The 19666-nt window shown below is 41.7% G+C and overlaps 1 protein-coding gene across 9 annotated transcripts in view; it reads right to left on the reverse strand.

The window, feature by feature from the left end:
• enox2 (ecto-NOX disulfide-thiol exchanger 2) overlaps window positions 1-19666 on the reverse strand; it is a 193652-nt gene that overhangs the window by 6409 nt on the left and 167577 nt on the right. For 8 of the 9 annotated variants that reach the window (XM_014412632.3, XM_024805279.2, XM_076875768.1 and 5 more), the window contains 6 exons: window positions 18446-18552; window positions 14362-14476; window positions 9730-9917; window positions 7222-7362; window positions 1345-1401; window positions 438-543 (listed from right to left, as the gene is read on the reverse strand). In XM_014412632.3, the coding sequence (XP_014268118.3) occupies window positions 438-543; window positions 1345-1401; window positions 7222-7362; window positions 9730-9917; window positions 14362-14476; window positions 18446-18552 (714 nt within the window). The remainder of the gene's footprint in view (window positions 1-437; window positions 544-1344; window positions 1402-7221; window positions 7363-9729; window positions 9918-14361; window positions 14477-18445; window positions 18553-19666) is intronic. The other variant, XM_024805276.2, reaches the window with a different exon arrangement.

Raw genomic sequence — 19666 nt, forward strand, 5'->3', positions numbered from 1 at the left:
GCGGTTGGTGCAGCATCCAGACTTCCCATGTTTGGTGTTTCTGAATCTTTATCCAAATCTTCCTACTTTCTGCCTTCAAGGCACTCTGACACTTTGTGTGCAGCTGCAGGGCCATGAATGCTGAGGGCAGCTCGAGTAAGGTGTGTGTTATAATAATAAACTCTGCATATAAGAAACACACATTTCTGGAGAAAGGGGCATTTGAATGTAACCAGGAGCCAGCGATCAAATGTAGCTGTAAGCTTGTGTCCTGGTAAAGGGCACAGTGAAAAGACAATTTACTTAGCATGTTTTGGTGAGAAACCAGAGCTCCCGGAGGAAGCGTGAGGAGAGGATGCAAACTCCACACAGAAGGGCCCGGGCCTGCCACTGAGCAGTTCATGGGTTAAGAAATGTCTCAGTGAGAGTGCTGGGAAAAAGCCAGAGTGTCAGCGTACCAACTAGCAGAGCTTCCCTCTCGGAGTGGACAGGACTTGGTGGATTCCTCTCTGTGGGACCTTCTTTCTCCTGACTGCAGGACACCACCGTCGACGCTGTGGCTTCCTACACGTGCACAAAACACACACACGGTTAGCATGAATCAGTCTGCAGACAGCCACTGGCACTGTTTGACTGAGTTATCTGGCGTAATGTAAACAAATTCAAATTTAGGCTGATGCATGGGACACAATAAAAAGACAATCATGCACAAATAAGTGCGACGAGCACACCAGAAAGTTTCACCACCAACATGTCAATCCAGAGAGACAATGAAAACGGGGATAATGAATGAGGAAGGGGATAATGAGGCGAGGGAGGATATTCAGCCAGCAGCTATATTTCTAATAGAGGGAAGCGTGTCTCGCACATACACAATGACAGGACAGAGGAGACGAGTTTGAAAAGAACAAATAGAGGGAGAGGGGAAGAGACTTGGAAGGCGAACGATCAAGCTGCTCGTTTCAGATCTCTGACAGGTGGCAGAGAAGAGGCAGCATAACAGAAGAGATTTTGTCTGTGTTTGTTGTTCTACATAGTACGGTGCGTACCATTTCCACTTCTAGTGTGGGATCTCTGGTGGCCTTTTTTATCCATCCATAACACCCTGTGAGTGTGTCTTGGTGTGTGGGTGTGTAGACATACGCACATGTGCAAGCCGTTTTGACTTTATGACTCCTTTATTTCCTAGCCCACTTGTGTCTGTGTGATTTATTAAATGACACATGCAGTTGCAGTGATGATCTGTCATGTCATTGGAAGAGGAGAGAGGGGGAAATCGGGAGGAGGAGGAGAAGGAAAACAAGAAGAAGAAAGGGAGAATGAGGACAAAACTATGTGGAGGACTGAGCATTTTTCCCCACTTACGCTGCTTTGATTAGCGCTCTCCTCGCTTCCTCTGTCGTCTTGCTTCGACATCTCCAGCTGTAGCACATTAGAAACATATGAAGAATAACACACTGAGAAACAAGCCAGGCACCAATGTATGCAGACAGGCAGGAGGGAGGTCTTAAAGTTGTTTATTTTTAGAATAATGTCCAGATATGAGCTGATTGTGAAGAAACAAGAAAAGCTAAGACAGTAAACTCCATATGGATGTAATTAACTCTTCCTGAGTCAAAACTGGCACAAACAAGTCAGCTATTAAATATGTAACAGTGTGCGTCCTGATTTTTCTGGAATATAAAACAGCTCTAATGATACGTTAGTCCATCAACAGCAAAGTAATCCACAGCAGACCTGCTAAATGATCAGCTTAAAAAACAAAACAAAAAAAACAGCCTGTCAGGTGTAAGGACGGGTTTTCACGGATGTACAGTCTGTGTATTTAATTTGGATTGGTGGACTTGCTGGTGTGTTTCGGATCACTGTCCTGCTATGTTAACAAGTTGAGTCGAAAATATAAAAATTAGGAGCTTCAGAAGCTGTCAGAGTGTCAAACAGACCCACTGTAGCTCACAGACAGCTTTATCTTGTGAAAAGCAGTTACTACAAATAAAGTCATTTATGTCTATAAGTTATTATGGACTGTTATGGATTCTACATACACATCAATTTCTTTACTGATTTATAATCAATATTCTGTCTGGAACAATTTACTGGCTCTGGACCCAAACACAGCAGAAAAACAGTGTTTAATAAAGGCTTGCATTTGACTCAGGTGTGCAAAGCTCCAACGCCACAAGTTAGACTGTCAGATAAACCCGCCAAGCTTACAAAGAATACAATTAAATGGAAAGGACTCAACTAGAATTGGTTTTAGATTGCTACCCTTATCTCTGGCTCTAAATTATGCTTTTTATCATAAGGAATAATTGTGGGTGATGCTGAGTTTACATTTACAGTGTGGGAGGCTTCCAGTGAAAATAAACTATTGAGTTGCATAATGGGAAGTGCTTTCCTTATATTAGGTACTGAAAGTCTGAATATCCTGGCTTTCTCATGTATATCGTCTCACAAGTGGTAACTTGCGATACTAAGTCAGCGAAATGCCCCTTTACTCACAAAGGAAAGCAGCCGATAAATCCCAACGGAAAACTCTTAGTGACGACAATAAAATACATACAAAGAAATGATAAAGATGTTTGTTGTGATCATAATAATAAGGTTAATGGCTTCAATGACCTGCACTTGCATCGGTGAAGTGATATGTGGCGACAGCTCGCTGACAGTAAGGACAGTGACTGAACCAGTGAAGAAGAACTGATGGCATGAGAGATGTCCTCGGCATGACAAATCATCCTACATTGCCTGCTAATCTTCGGAGAAACCAACGCCCCAAAATTGATTTCTCTTTCTCCCTTTAATGAGACTGTCTTTCATGATTCATGTTTGCCCATATGCAAGAATTTAATTAGCATATTTCCCAGGGCTCACAGTTGTGGAGGGACACATTTCTAATCAAACCCATCACTCTTAACAAGCTATTGACAACCCTGTCATTCCAGCTGATCGGAAGAAGAAGAGATCCGTTAACAAATGACTAACTCAGCTCGGCGTCGCATGAAACCTGTTATCTCCGAGCTAACAGACAACACACGCAGAGGCTCCCACATAGTTTGAGAGCCTTTCGTTTGTATTATCATCCAATTTAATAGGCGATTTAACCCGAGGCTCATTTTAATGACAGCCATTTCTCTCATTATACCGAGCGAGAAGGAACATTAACAAACATGAGCACTTTAGCACTCGGCGCATGGGACAACACCTGAAACATTAGTAAACATGACACAGCAAGCAGAGAAAAATGACCCATGAAAACTGAAATTGTTTATAAGATTGAGGATTGTGCGTCTGTCAGTGGAAGAGTGTAGTAATACAGCTTGACACGAATCAATATTAAATGGAAAAATGTGTCTCAGTGGAAGAAGCACATTTAACTAATGTGTTTTTTTGGGGTAGGCAGGGTTGCTCGATGGTGGCAAAAATCCTTTTATCGTGATCAATATTCAGATGACCATTTACCACAATTACTCAGTTCGGAAAAATACTAAATTTACTAAAGAGTCATTTTAAGAGTGGCACAGTAGTCGTTTGATCTAAATCACCTTGTTTTACTCATCACTGCGAGCTTAAACTGAATTGAAATGTAACTGAAATGAAAATTAGATTCATTGTTCAGCCCTACAGACAGCGCTGGACTCCTCACTTCTTTGTATTTTGCTTCCAAGGAGCCAGACTTTCTTGTATTTTTAAGTGGTCTTGAGCAATAGTTCTTAAGGCTTTCTGAAGGTCTTTCAAAGGTTTCACTCATTTTCATTCCAGTCCTTGTACCCGACTGCTTTCAGAGGAATGCTTTTGTTTGTTTGCGGAACCACTTAACATTGACCTATGAATCACTCAAGCATTACAAAGGCACCTAACTCAAGGGATGAGCCAGTGTTATGTCAACACAGACGACTGAGCAAAGAATCAATTTGAAATTGCATCTTTAGGCACTTTGTTACTAGCAGTCTTTTCCCAAAAACACCAATGTAGATTAATAAAGCAGCAGGTGTGGCCACGTGGCTCCTATCTGGCAGGTAATATCCCCCAATCTGGTGACCATACTCTGACATCGCTGTTAGTTACAGCCTCTCTGAGAGAAAAAAAACACTGCTTTGTGTGATGCCGGTGCAGATGCATGACACAAAGGACAAAATGTTCAGGACTGAGAGCGCGTGACTGGGTAAGGCTGGTGGTCGGCGTGACATAAAATCGCAGCTGCAGAAAAGGGAAGAAACCATTTGAGTTTGGTCAACTGTGCTCAATGTGTTTCTAGTTAAAAAAGTGAATTAATTTCTTTGGTATTTTTGTCATGCGGGTGTTGTGAGAACATACAGTTCAGATGGTTAGCCAGCCTGCCTCACAGAAGAGAAAAACCCTTAAAAACTGCATTATCTGGTGCAGACGAGGGCACGGTGAGATGGGAGTTGCTGCTGGCGCTGCCTTACTGTTAGACAAACAGGTTACAACCTAAAGGCTGAAGGTATTTATTTTGGCAGTAATCTTTTTGCTGGCATGGATGTTCTGCAGAGAGCTTTTAAAAACTCTGTTTACACCTAGGTATGTTACTTGGATAACGATAAGGGCCTTGAAATACTCAGCATTGTTATAATGAGGCAGCAAGGGCAGGTTTTCATTTTATGATAGTAAGGATGTAGAGATAATGATTGATGAGCCTGTGGAGACTGATTAAATGTACCCGACTGGGCAGGATGCTGTTGAGGGTGCGTGCGGAAAGTTGGCCTTAAGGGAGTTATTTAAAAGAAAAACAAGCCTTGCTACGAGCGATCGCTGTTTTTGGTGAAATAACGCTACATTCTGGTTCAGTGTGCTGTCACCCACTCAAAGATGAGACTCTGGCTGACCAAGGGAGAGGTGCTTTAGAGGCACCACAGCCCAGTCTTCTGTGTAGTCCAGCTTAAACACTGAATAAGGTCTGAATTAAAAACTCTAGAAATGGGTACATGAAAATCTAAAGCCTCGTTTGATTTACATTTAGCTCATGTCATTTTCTCATAGGTCATCTTCTTGACCATGTGCAGAAACCATCTACTACAGATTGGTCTCTGTAAGCCTTGTTCTGATCACTTAAACTGTATACTATATGAATTCGCAGTGGAGTCCAAACTTTCCACGGCTTAAGGCGGCGCTTCAGGTGAGAAAACACTCAGACAAATCCCATTTTTCCCCCACTGGGTTGTGCATCGTGAGTTGGTTCCCCAGGGTGAGACTGTTAATGTGGACTTTTACTGTACTGTCCTGAGGCGTCTGCCAGAGAAGTTTCAGCTGAGAAAACTTGAAGTGCCACTGTGTGCTGGTTCACAGCGCGCAGTGAAAACAGAGGAGTTTGTTGGCTGCGCAAACACAATCTTCACTCACAACCCGCATCACTAGATTGCCAAATTTGCCTCCCTTCATCTAGATCCCGAAAATGAAAATAAAGCTGAAACATTCCCATTTTGACAAGTTAAAGAGGAAGAATGCATAAGAAGCACTTCCTATGAGAGAGCCAAAAATAGCATTCCCACTTGAAAGTAGTTCAGAAGTGAACAAGATGGTGACCTTCAAAGTGGCACTGGCCAAATTTACAGCAGGTCAGGCTTGTGACTCGTGTGCACCTTCCTCTCTGAAGTTTTTGTGCACAGCTGTACAGATTTCAGTTTCTTGTGCAGGTCTGAGTTTGGCCCCAAAACAAAATGAAAATTTGTAAAGAAAGACTAAGTGAATACCAGGTTGTGATCTAGGTCAAGCTTTGCTGTTTTTCAAACGTTTGATGTAGCCAGCACAGTCGAAGCACAAGCAGAAATGGTGCAACCGAATAAACAAAACAGAGGCTGAAACTCACCAGTTAGTTTTGCAATTAACGTCGACGGTCATATTTCTGCTCGACAGTCAGCTACAGCAACAAGCTGCCATTTGGACGAAATGATTTGGAGATGGAGAACAATTACATTCAGTCTGTTACCATTTACAAGGGGAATAATGCCACCAAACATCACTTAAGAGAAGGTAAAAGAGAGAAGTTCTTTTATTTTTTGATTATTATTTTATTATACTTTGATTTTCAGTCAACAAATCAAGTGATCAGAGCTGAAAGCAGCTGAAAATGGAACTACCTGGAAGATATGGTGCAGCTATAGTTTACTAGCTCAATTTGTTTCTATGGATGCCTGCAGACACTGAAAAATGTTTGAATACACAATCGACACACAGGCCTTTAAATGGGTATTAGTTAAAATGTTCTTTTGCTTTTTAGTAGGGCACATTACTATTACATAAACAGAGGGAATTCATAAATGTCATTTTACTGAACTACTTACAACATGAACGCTGCAACATTAATATTTTTTGGAGTAAAATTACAAATGAAAAACTTGATTATACCGTGGTTTAAAAAACGAATAAACACTCCAGGGAGGAAAATGAGAACGAAACCTCCAGTAAAAGTCAGAAATCTCATTGCAGTCTGTCCTTTTTCCCCCAGTTTTGATATTTTGAAGACCCCATTCATGCTAATGGTAAATAGCCTGTATTTGTATAGCACTTTACTTGGTCCTAAGGACCCCAAAGCGCTTTACATATCCAGTCATCCACCCATTCACACACTGGTGATGGCAGCTACATTGTAGCCACAGCCACCCTGTCGCACTGACAGAGGCGAGGCTGCCGGACACTGGCGCCACCGGGCCCTCTGACCACCACCAGTAGGCAACGGGTGAAGTGTCTTGCCCAAGGACACAACGACCGAGACTGTCCAAGCCGGGGCTCAAACCGGCAACCCTCCGATTACAAGACAAACCGCCAACTCTTGAGCCACGATTCATGCTGAAGTGCATCAATTTCTTTTTTCAGACTTTATACATGTAACTGTGAGCACAAAGGTTCTCATGTATAGTTTGATATTTATATGGTTCAGCCACCATTGAATGGTTTGTTTGCAGTCAAGCACACTGGTTTTTCCACCCAATGTGGCCATTTTGGGATCCTGATGAGTTTAGAAGAGCTTTAAACTAGTTCAAAGTGATTTTCTCAACCCCAGACTACTTACTGCAGCATTCACATTGCTCGCTGTTTATTTATTTATGATTTACATCTTTAATTTCTTTTGTGCACTGAAACTTCTTGAAGGCCTCGGACTAATTTCTTTCCCATTAAAGTGCAGAATAATAACTGTTCGAACAAACAAACTCACTCTCCTATGAAACGCAGAATGGCAACGCTCACATGTTCCCAGTGAAAGCGTGCATGTCTGTCACCTACCTGCATTACGTGTGCGTTTTGCAGGTTCTGGAGACCTTCCTTCAGGTTCTGCACTTGATTCTTCAGCTGTTGTTTTTCCTCCAAACTCTTCTCCAGCTCGGCCTCCCGCTGTTTTAATTCTTCCCTCATTTTTAACAGTTGCTGTAAAAACAAAAAAGCGAGCACATTAAGCCACTAATGCCTTTGTGAGCTAACTAACCGTGACAATGCTAACCTCATAATCAACCTGCTCTGAAAGCAGAGGAACAATACGCCATTTGTTCATTAATATTTAGCATCTAATCCCCATACTGGTAATTGGAACTTCAGCTCAATACAAAAAAGCAATTAGATATGGATGTGAATTATATGATTAATAAACATTTTTACAGAAAGAAAAATTCTGCTCTCGTGCATGTGTCCAAGAGGAATCATTTTGCAGATCTTTCAGTCAAAAATGAATATGCATGAATATAGAAGAAAAACTCTTAATAGGGATGTTAATCGGAACGCTCATTTGGGTTTCATGCTTGCTTTGAGTACCAGATGAACCAGTTTTGAGAAAGCTTTGAAGGCTAACACCTAGATTTGTGTCCAATTTGTCTGACGTTTCTTCCTGAACACAGATAAAAAGATCCACCTTCTGTGTTCATTTCAACACAAAGGCGGTACGCTTGTTGGAGGGGGGTCTTTGCAGCTAGAAATGTTCGCCTGCACTCCTAATCACTCAGTGCTTTTTGTCTGTTACACTATAATTCACAAGAATACGAGACAAGGTTGTCAGTATGTGCTGATATTTTTGTTTACTTTCTAGTCTGAGGGACTCTGCAATACAACGTGTGGACGCTGACAAAGGAGAGGTATCCCATTGCAGCGCCTTCCAGTTCATTTAATCCATTCACCTAATCTTTTCATAAACACACCACGGGATATGCAAGTTGGAAAGGTAATTACTCTCCGTGAGCAGAAATGAGCAGCGGGGGTTTAATGGATTTTTCTTCTTCTAAACATGAATTGATCATAATTTCCATTACCTGAGACACCCAGAGTGAGTCAAACTTTAGCATTGTAAAGGCAGATTTAAGGATTTCTGACAGCCTATGGCTGCTCATTTCAAATTTAGAAAGATTATTAAGCTGTCAGGTAAAGATCTAGTAGTTAAGATAATATTTCAGTGATCGTTTTGATCTTAATCAGCAGATCCGGTTCACAATGCTGAAACAGAATTAGAGTTAATTGAACTTACGCATGTCCTTGTTTCCCCATTTTGCTGCAGAACGACTCAACAGACCTTATAAAACTGTTTGCTGATCTGCTGTTTTCAAGGTCAAGAATAAAAGGCTCCAAAGGTAACCCATACAAATAATAAAAACTTTAAATGACTTAGCCAATATAGTCTTAAAGATTATCTTCTTTACTTTTGGACAGCTTTCAGTGTGGCTGCTTTTCCCCCTAAAACATAAAAAAATACTAAAGCCAATTCCTTGTAGAGGATCAACAGCGGTGATGAGAGGTGTGTCCTCAGCTGTGACCCAGCATGTAGGCGTGTAGGGTCAGGAGGGTGATCCAGGGGATCTGGGTCACTTTGCACCTTCACTTTGTCCCCAGACTGTTCTGACTGCAATTTTCCACAATCTGGAAACCAGGTGGAAACTCTGCAGGCACTGTGGAGGCACAAGTGCAAGGGGACCAGAAAAAACACTTCTGTGTAGGGATGTAAAACATGAGCTGAACGAAAATGGGTCCAGAGGTGCTGCATGTGAGGATGCATGAAGTCAAATTATTTTTGGAGTTTTAGGAGCCTATTAACTAAACTTTGTAGACTTGAACCTGTAAAATGTCTGCACATGCTTTGTGACATTACTGACCACCTCAGCCTCCTATCTTTCAGAAAACTTGACCTCACTCCTTGACCTTGGGGTTGAGGTCTTTTTTTGCCTGTCCCGTTTGGGTCTTTTGCCATCAGAATTATTGTCTAAAGGCAAAGAAAGATGCCCAAATGTTTTAAAACACTTAGATGGGTTCTTTTTAAAGTAGGAAATGTAAAAAGTTATTCAGCAACTTTTAGATTGAAACCTAGTTCATGTCATTAAAATCCTAATAATGTTTTTTCAATATCTTTTTTTGATTAAATGGTCTGAAATGGTTTTAATAGGCTTGGGTTCGTTCCAAGAACATGCTGTTTGAATCGCAGCACATAGCTCTCCAGTTCCAAATAAAACCCGTTCTGACAGTGAACAAGTGTTCCAGTAAAAATATTTTTCAGCTGCTCTTCACAGATGCTCCAGACAACTGTGCTTCTCTACGTGCTCCCAAATAGCACTTAGCTACCATTTAAAGTGCTGGGTCATGGATAAATGACAGCGAAGGTTTCAGCTTGCATAGAAAATTCAACGAGTTAACCTGAGCGACCTTGTTGGTACAAAGTACCCAGTGCCGACAGGAACCAATAGGAGATTAAACCCACTGATGGACAGAAGGCTGGAAGATGGTGTCTCTGTATGCTTCTGTGTAGACAATAAGCATCACCTTCTGCATGCCTTGTAGAGCCTGCTGCAGGAAGCTGAGCTGCTGTGAGTGAGTGTTGTCCTCCTCGCTCCTAATTGGCTGATTTTTGCCTTGTTCTTGTTTTAGCAGCTCCACCTCGTTCCTGTAGGCGTCCAGCTGGCAGCGTAGGGAGTCGTTCTCCTCCTTTAATGCCTCTGCTTGGGAAACTCCTACATAATAAACACAGAGAAAATTAAATATTCTGGTTATCATGGATCGCCACCGGTCATTCCATGTATTCATTTAACACCCCTAACAATACAAATTCCAGTTGAGATAAGGCTCAGTTTTACTGTGTCACTCCTGATACGGTGCTCTTGAGTTTTCCCCGAGCTGTTTGTCCTCTGAAGACGTATATATTAAAACACAAAGAAGATAGTAAAGGTTGCACCTCTGACAGTGACATGTGCAGTCATGAATGCATCACTCCTCATTCACAGAGGCAACAGCAGGAGGTGACTATTAGAGCGTTGATAACAAAAGAGTTAGGACAGAGCATGACAGAAAAAGATGGTATTTATCTACAAAGCAGCTGACATCAAAGCTCCAGAAAGCTTGGTTTACATCCCATTATTTTACCCACTGTCATTTTATTCGCAGTTGGAGGATTTCTTTCACTTGGATAGGCATGAAATTTACATACCATATTCCTGATAATATAATGAAGCATTTTCTGTTTGCAACCACTTTGATTTGCACCTCTGACTGGCTTCAGCTACCCAACAATAATGGCTGAGGCACAAAGGCAGCCATCAAGGTCAGAAATAATGGTCAAAAACTGATATCTCAGAAATAAAGTTGAAGAAAAAGCTAAAGAATGTGTAGTGATGGGATCGTGTTACCTGCGACGTGTTATGTTTCTGATATATAATTGGTAAAAATCGAATTTAGTAATAAATATATCATCGAAATAGTACTTTGTGTTCACAAGTCAGGCTACGGTGATTTTTGAGATGTGGCTTCTTTTTGATCTAAACTGAACACCTGGAAAATTTCAGATCTGCTAAAATCCAGAGGCAGACACGCCCTTTGGTGCAGGTTTTGCCAGAGAAACATTTTGCCACGTCTGCACACAGACACATACAGATTCACAAGATGAAAATCATGCCAGCTAGAGTATCACGGCTGGCAACAACTCACTGCTATATCCTGGACTTCAGCTCAGGCACATTTACTTTTCACTGCCATCAGGCGACACCCAGCCTCACAGATCTATCTTTAACAACGTATGTAATTCTTTATCTTAATAATTCAGCCAAGGACTAAAATACATTTTCAAACAAACCGTTGGGTTTAACAGTGAACTGAATAATGTAGTGTGCATGAAGTGTGGTCTCCCAGTGAGTTTGTCTGTTTTTTCATTCAGATAAAATAGATGCCAGGAGAAGATGGACTCAAGCTAGGGAGAGACACAGAAGCTTATTGTAGTTTCCTTTCATGAAAGTAAACCGCTATGAAAGTCTATTTCAGTTAGCCAGTTGCTACAATAAGCTAGCCAATAGGTTCCACTGCTAGCAGGGTTAGCTTACATTTGCACACTGTTCAATACAAAGTACTGAAAGCAGTGAAACATCACTTATAATGTCTATAAAGAATTTTCCTTTTGATGTAATTATAAGAAAGGCTGGACCATGATTATTAATTCCCATCTTTAAAGTTTGATGCTTCAACTTTTTTTACTTCAATATGGACCTTTTGTATGCAGAAATATTTTTCTGCCAGTCACAGTTATAAGTTACACTTATGAACCTCATACAAATCCCAATTTAATCCCCGCTTATAGCAAAACAAATACATACGATGTTTGATCAACTGAGAAAGTGCTGTGTCTCCAGGTTAACAGTGAGGATATCATTCAAAGACATTTTGAAATTGGAACCAGAGGCTCCTTCCCTTTCATAACTTGAATGACAGCGGCTTGGCAAGATATTAAAAAGAAAAAACAACTCGCATCACATTTTGAGTAAATCCAGACTGATGAACAAGTTCACTATATGAAATTTTATAGCTGACCCAGGGAGGAAAGCTTGGAGAAAACTTTACATTGCTACCCATAATGCTTTTCCTTATTTTCTGTGTAGTGCATGCTTACACTAAGCACTGCAGAACTTTCAAACACTGAGGTCAATATATATGAAAGTTATCCCTGTGAGCCAAAAGCTCGGGCTGCTCTAAATGTTTACTTTGAGGCATATTTTCTACTCTGGGCTCTGTAAAATGTCAATGACACTGGATAAACTGATATGGCCACACCAGGCCAACAGCACTAGCTGTGAAAGACGGCCCCAACAACTCCTGTTCAAACGCTTTTAGTAGGGGTAGCAAATCAAAGAAACGCTGGGAAAGGAAAGAGGAAGGGAACGAAAGCAGCTTGTTTTAGACCAGTGACTGGCTGGACCAAGCTGAGGGGTTTGCACTAATCCACAGTATAAGATAAATACAGATTTTACAAAACTGTTACTGATGCAAAGCTACAATTTTAGAGTCCACGAATAAAAACAAGACTTTGGAAATGAGCATAAGGCAGAGGTGGTTAGTGTCCTCACAGGAGAAAAGGTTGCTGTAAGCTGCGGGCTCGCTTTGTGGTGTTTGAATGCTCTCATTGTTTCTGTGTAAGTTTTCTCCAGGCACTCTGCTTTCCTCCAGTAGTCCAAAGATGTGTGTGTAAAGCTAATTGGTGATTCTAAACTGCTGATCTGTCCAGGATATACCCTTATGTCAGCTGAAAAAGGGGCCTCCCCCCATCCCCCTTAAACCAAAGCAGAAAGGGTAGTTAAGCAAACAAGCATTGTAGGTCCCCTTTAGAAAGCAGACTGGGTAACCAAATGTAAATGATATTTAGCTACTTTTCAAGCATTCTAACACAAAAGGGCCCAAAGTCCAACAGTACAATGCTGTCAAGTTGGTGGAGCACTGTCACTTCTATATACCATGTCCAGGGATCAAACACCTGTAGTATATATTAATGTACTCAAAGCTGTAATAATACCAGAGTGTTCTAGCCAGTAGCTCTCATCTGGACATTTGACCTGACCTACTGAGTAAAGGAGTAGATTGGGAGGAGGTATTATTCCATGAGATCTGCTTAGCTCCAAAGATGTCCACTACTATATCGGTTCTGCTCTCCTACTGCAAGCCTTGAGCAGAAGCTCTTTGGGAAACTGCAACACACTGACTGGACTGGGGAGATAAGCCCCATCCTGTGTGAGTGAGTGTGTGCATGAAAGCATGTCTTGTTAGGTTTTGTGTGGGTGTTCACGAGTGCTGCCTGCAGTCTATCATGGAGGACCATTGGCAGTGTTAATGAACTCTTGCTGGGCGTGTGTGTGTGTGTGTGTGTGTCCACGCTGGGTTTGTGTGTGCTCTTTCCTACCAGCAAAATGAAGGTTTGAGGTGAGAAGTGTATTGATCTGAGAGCCTCATCAGCTTGGTGTGAGGAGATGTCAACTGCTTGGCCAGATTCTGTTACGTAACAGGCAAAGCTATCGACCTGCAGATATCCGCGAGTGTGCACGTAGGCATACACCTTCGGGTGTACAGTCATGCACAGAAGCGGCTCTTTTGCCTTCTATTCTGTACATGAGTCAGATGCGGAGCATCGATTCCCTTTTTAAGAGGCTGCAGTCATAACACAGGTGTTTTTAGCCGGGATGGTTGACGTGTAAACATGCCCGTTTGCTTAAAGGTTAGTGAGTGAGTGTGTGTGTGTGTGTGTGTGTGTGTGTGTGTGTGTGTGTGTGTGTGTGTGTGTGTGTGTGTGTGTGTGTGTGTGTGGGGGGGGGGGGGGGGGGGGGGGGGGGTGCAACACTCAGCCTGTCAACACAAATACGAAAAAGTGTCACATTAACACCTGCCACCTCAGCCAATCCTGCAGCATTGAGCGAAATGACAGGTCTTTGACAGCAATGCTAATTAATGATAGCTAAACAGCAAGGCTGCAAAAGAGAAGGGGCTGAAGTGACGAGTGCATTTACATACATTTGCATGCTAATTAGAGATGCTGTCATATTAGCAAAAGGCAGAGATCAGGCTGATTAACAGCCAAGAAGAAACCACACATCTGAGACATGAAAAGAGGCACAGAACATGGGATGAAGAGGCCTCACATGTGGTTCCCTGCATGTTGCACCAATGACTACTCTAGAATTATTGGGTTATTGTTATGGGGTTTGAGGGATTAGCAGCATCATTAACTTTTGTTGCTTCAGCAAACACAAAGAGTCTCCTTTGAGGGAGCAACAGAAGATTATGGCACTTCAGTGATACCCCAATCTGAAATTAGATGGCAGCTGGCAGATGTGGACAGATTGGTACATGTACATGCTCCTATGTGTACATTCACTGGGGTGGACTGAGGTGAATGACATTCAGCACTTATGTTCAACATTAACTCAGGCTAGCCTGCATATTGTCAGCAACTTGATGTAGTCTGAATGTGTTTTTTTATTCATGCAGGCATGTCAGGTGCTTGGGGGATGATTACTGTCGTTTCAGTCAAACAGAGCTGTCTCCCTCAGTTATTTAACAGTCTCTGTGCTGATCCTTTGGAAATCGTGATCAGTGTACTTCCTGTCAAGATGACAGAAGTGCTGAACTGTGGATGCATATGCATACCTGAGTCCTCAGAGTCCTTGCTGTCAGGGGCATCCTCCATATCATCATCAGACATCTCCATCTCCTCCTCTCGTCTGATGCCCATCAGCTGCTCGTTGTGCATGTTTCTAATCTCCTGCAAAACACAGTGAAAAGAGCGACGGGTCAAAACTGCAAAGACTCCAGAGTGATGCACATTTTAGCAGGTGCTGATCAGTAAACTCCTTCAAAGTTGACGCTAAAGGAAAACTGAGCTGCAAAGGAAAACTTTTAACATATTGGTACAGAACAAAGGAGTGCAGCTGCAGAGAGATAAAAAGGATGATATCAGAGCTAGGGCTCAGTTCCTTCTATGGCTCGGAAATGGGGTATATGGTAGCACATATACAATGAGACCTCACCGTTTTGTACTTGGAGAAAACAGTACACATTAAAGCAGCCATACAAATGCAACTCTACCATCTGTCAATGAAATCAAAGCTCCTCAATTTCACTACACACTGATTCACAACAACAAACCATGATAAGTGTCTCGGTGCACATTGCACCTGCTGCTGGTTTTTATGCCCATGTTTTATTCTAATTGAGGGCACATCTGGAAACACCAGCAGTAACTGTAAAATACCAATCTTCTCCATTTCATTTCACCCTCACAGACAGAATCGCTAATGACTACATCCATCTGGAGACCAGTAACCAGAAGCAGGTTTCAAAATGGTTTAAAGATTAAGGTCATACCACTGAAATGGAGTGGCTGTAATTGAGACAAAACCTTCCAGGTTTGTGCTGAGAGAAAGTCAAAACCAACAAACGAATAAACATATGGTCGACTGTTAATACTAAGACTATCCTACCACATCTTCATTGTTTGGTCTGTGTCTGGACCTTTATGTAACATGCTTGCATTTTAGTGTAAAATATACATCTCGAAAGAATTATAATGCACAGCTAATTTAGATGTACGATGCATTAGATACACGATTACATGCTCTGACAGGCCTAATATTTTAGCTTGTGCTGCAAAAGGGGTGAGGACTTGATTCACACATGTATGCAACACATATTAATGAATATAATAAAAGCAGTTGTTAATATAACAGCTGCACAATCATCTATAGAGCTCAACCTTTGTTGCAGCTTAACGGTTGAACTTTGAGGCAGCCGATTTAAAGCCAAAGGCATCGATCAATATCATCTCACCATGATACTCCTCTCTCCTGCGACTTCACTCATTTACAGCATTTAGCGATCAAAAGTGATTTAAACTTTGACCTCCATTTATTTGTGTTGTCCTCGGGATTCCCATACACTTATTTGCCATACACCTAGGGGTCATTTTTGACCCGAGGACAACACAAGGGTTAAATCATTAAATATATGATTTATGCTTTAGAACAAAAGCAAAACATACAAGCCATCACTTAACAAGCCTGCATGAGCCTCTAGTGTCTTTCAAAGGAGTTTTTTCAAAGCATGATATTCTCTTCATGTATTACACACAACTACACGGACACATTATCAACAGGGTGTCTCTTAGGCAATCAATGAAATAAAGACAGTGAAACATGAAAACAAGTATTTACTGAAATAAATACAGAAAGACACATATGGGGAGTGCTGTGTTTACAAACACCATCAGTAGATAAAAAGTGCAAAATCAATGAAATAACAATTTCTAAGGGAGGGAGCAAAAAAGCCGCCCAAGCAGCCCAAGAGTAAATACAACCATCTGTCAGCTGATGTTATCAGCCTGAGCCTGTGGCACAGGTCAAACAGGTACTCGAAACACACAAGCACATGTGGAGAAACAACCCTGTGTGCACAAGCACACATCCACTGCATGTACACAAACACACCACATAAAAACAGAGAGACAGCTGTTGTCTGATTCTGCCTGTGAGCTGCAGCTCCTCAACAGCGCCGCCCGTTCCTCTATTATTCGCCTTTAGGCCACAGAGTGATACTGGCTGCCTCTGATGTTAAACTGTCCCCAAACAAACACACTTACTTACCGATTCTCTATACACTGGACAGCGGCTGCAAGCACTACAGCCTCTAAGACAGATAGGCAAGAACAAAATAAAACCATTATTTGATAGTAATGTAAAGAAATGATCAGCTTTAATGGTTAAAGTCGAAGCATCCACCTCTACAGCCACATGCAGTTTTTGACTTTTTAAACCCATTGTTTTGGTTCTCTGACCTTCACACACAATGTGTAGTTGCCTTTCACACTTCTTGTTACACGTCCATATATAACTAAAGGTAACAGCTTCCGGCTCACGCAGCTGAGTGCACTGTACCAACCCAGCAATATAGGCGTGGATGTGTTTCTTGTAAGCAATCATGAAATGCAAGTGCACTTTTTGGAATTGTAAGCATTCAGTGAAGCATAAAGGAGCATTGCCTCCTTAGAGGTTGATTTTTTTCTATACCTAACGTGAGTAATTGTTCCCTATTTATTTAATACATTTTAGAAGAGTTTTTTTTTTCTGCCTGCTGCAGGTTAAGCTCAAGTGCCAGACTGATCCAAAGCAATGAGCTGACAGATACTAAAACACCTCACAGTGTTTGAATGTACAGGGAGTAAGGGCACCGAGTGATTTATTAGGATAATCTATACTTGAAGACGCCTACCGGTTGCATATGACCTCGCTAGTTACGATTACTTTCCCCCAGGCCCTGAGCCCTAACAGCCAGAGATAAAGACTCAACTCGGGTTTATGCTAACCCAACAGCTAGAGTTGAAATTACTTCACTTATCGCTCACTTTGAGACAAGCACACAATGTCACGAAGTGTCTAAATCACTTCTCAGCGATTGTAAGTGTAAAACAGCCTGAAGAGAAAACACTTCGAAGGATGTTTCAAACAGGGATGTTTCCTTGTATCAGGACATATTTAGCAGCAGTGTCCACCCACCGTGGTCTCTTTTGTTTACATTTAGGGTCATACTGTACACTCAAATGTATGCAAGGCAGGAAAAGAACAGAAAAAACCCCAAGGCCTGATGGAAACACTGTTCACAGCATAAGAGATTTGAAAACTTTCAATATCTAAGAGTATGTTTTTATATATGTACAAAAGTATGATTCGCCAGTGAGTGTATTGCTTAAGGACTGAGTGAGGAATGGCAACAAAACAAAAGGGTCTTTCCTGATGGCAGCATGTGCAATTAAATATGCATCATTCTGCTTTCTCTTACTCAGAGGCCTTAACATGAGCCATTATAAACACAATTTCCATGCTCATAATTCTGCAGTACATCTGATAATTGGAGCGACATTTCTGATTTGCACCACCACCTACCTTCAATGTGAAGTTTTTTTGCACAAGTTGACTGCTGCTTCTGCTATGACTTATTTTGTTATTAATGAGCATCTTAACTGGGCTTTAACTTGCATCTTAAAACGGTTGTTTTTCATACTATGGTTCAAAGAAACTTACCAATCAGATATGCTCATATATGGTCCATTAGACGCAGGACTGCAACACATGCCAGACCCTCCATTACATACAACCCATCATCATGTCAATTAATGTTCCATTTGGCAGAGAGAGAAAATAGCAAGCAGACAGCAGATGACAAAAGTGCTGTTAGACTTGAAAATGAATATGCTTTTAGCTCTCAATATATGTCCCTCAATCATTTACTTCAGAGAACGAAAAAAGCCCCCCCAAAATCAACATCTTCTAATTTATTGGTGAAGAGGGCAGGGAAGGCTTGTACAGATTTACCTTTCTTCTTGAACACACTTAGGGGTGGAAGAAACAGACTCACCAAGCACCTTGTATCTCTTCATGGGGGAGGCAAGGCTGGAGGAAGGAGTGGAGGAGGAAAGGGCAGAGGTCTGGGCCTCAGTCTGTGCCTGGATCTCGCAATGACTCGATTGAGAAGGCACCTGCTCTGCAGCCTTGCTTCAGTCAAAGTACTTACTATTACAAGGGCTCTGCCCTTTCCTATTATTTCTTTATTATTACCATCACCTCTTTGGTATCAAACAACATTTTAAAGAGCTTTACATTGAGAAGGCGTAAAAGTGGGATAATGACTAATTTTTTCCATAAATGATGTGATTGACACAGTTAAATCAAAATGTACCAACCTCTGCTTGTTTGCGCCACATGTCCAGATTCTTGCGCTGAGCTTTGGAGAAATGGTCCCATGCCTTTTGTTTGGAAGCAGCTTGGAATACAGACACAATCTGTTCAACTGTGGCAGGATGCAGGGAAGGACCAGTGACCACCCAAAGACAGAGAGAGAGAGAGGGAGAAAGAGAGAAAGAGAGAGAGGACAGTTGGGAAGGAGCAGAGGAGTGAAAAAGCGGAGTCAACTAGGGATGTAAAGAACTGTGTGTGTGTGTGTGTGTGTGTGTGTGTGTGTGTGTGTGTGTGTGTGTGTGTGTGTGTGTGTGTGTGTGTGTGTGTGTTCGTTCAGTGGTATATGCATGCGTGTGTTCTACTTACCAGCTGATGCCAGTGCATCATCCTATGGGAGAGTGATCAGATAGTTCCCACAAGCAAAAGTTCAATAAATTATACAATTTCCGCAGAGCGTGCTTGAATTATATGAGACAAACTGGTTTCTGCAGAGCAGTTGCTCTTTAGCACATGTCTACTCTTGACTTTAATTACCAACACGGCTCTATAGCACAAATTGATTATTTTAGTTCAAGCTGACACAAACATAACCACTGGATCACTAAACTTGGCAGTTATTCATGAACCCCAGAGGATAAACTCTCCTGAAATTTTCTGAAGGAACATCTTGTAGTTCTGTAGCTATCTTGAAATATTTCCAGGCACATATTTGGGAAGCTACTTCACTCAGCTTCTTACTACAAGCAAGCAAATTAATGGGTAATCTGCATTTAACAGGTATGGTATAATTAAACCGAGTGGCTTACGATTAGCCAAATACACCACCATGTCTAACAAATTTGAACATACCGAATTCAATCTTGACACTGACTGAAGAGTTACTCATATCTTCTTTTTTCCTGTCAGTTCAGGTGCTTTTAAATGCCAGTTGGGAATATCACAGGTTTCCCCAAAAATGTCAGCTTTCCAGTCATAATTACATCTTGGATGCTGAAGTTAATACTAGTTAAAAAAGACAAATTATAGTACCTCACATGTGACTTGAAGAAAGGAAGGAGTACAGTGTCTCAGAGCTGCGAGCATGGCTGCAGACTTATTGTTTAATGAGGGACATTTTGCTCAGCAACTGCCAGCTGCCAAAAATAACCAAGGCCGACTCTCAGTATGCTACCGTTGACCACAATGCAGCTCCACTGCAGACGTGGGCTCTCAAGAACCTTGCCCAA

The sequence above is a fragment of the Maylandia zebra genome, linkage group LG2, assembly GCF_041146795.1.
Source record: "Maylandia zebra isolate NMK-2024a linkage group LG2, Mzebra_GT3a, whole genome shotgun sequence".
Taxonomy (NCBI): domain Eukaryota; kingdom Metazoa; phylum Chordata; class Actinopteri; order Cichliformes; family Cichlidae; genus Maylandia; species Maylandia zebra.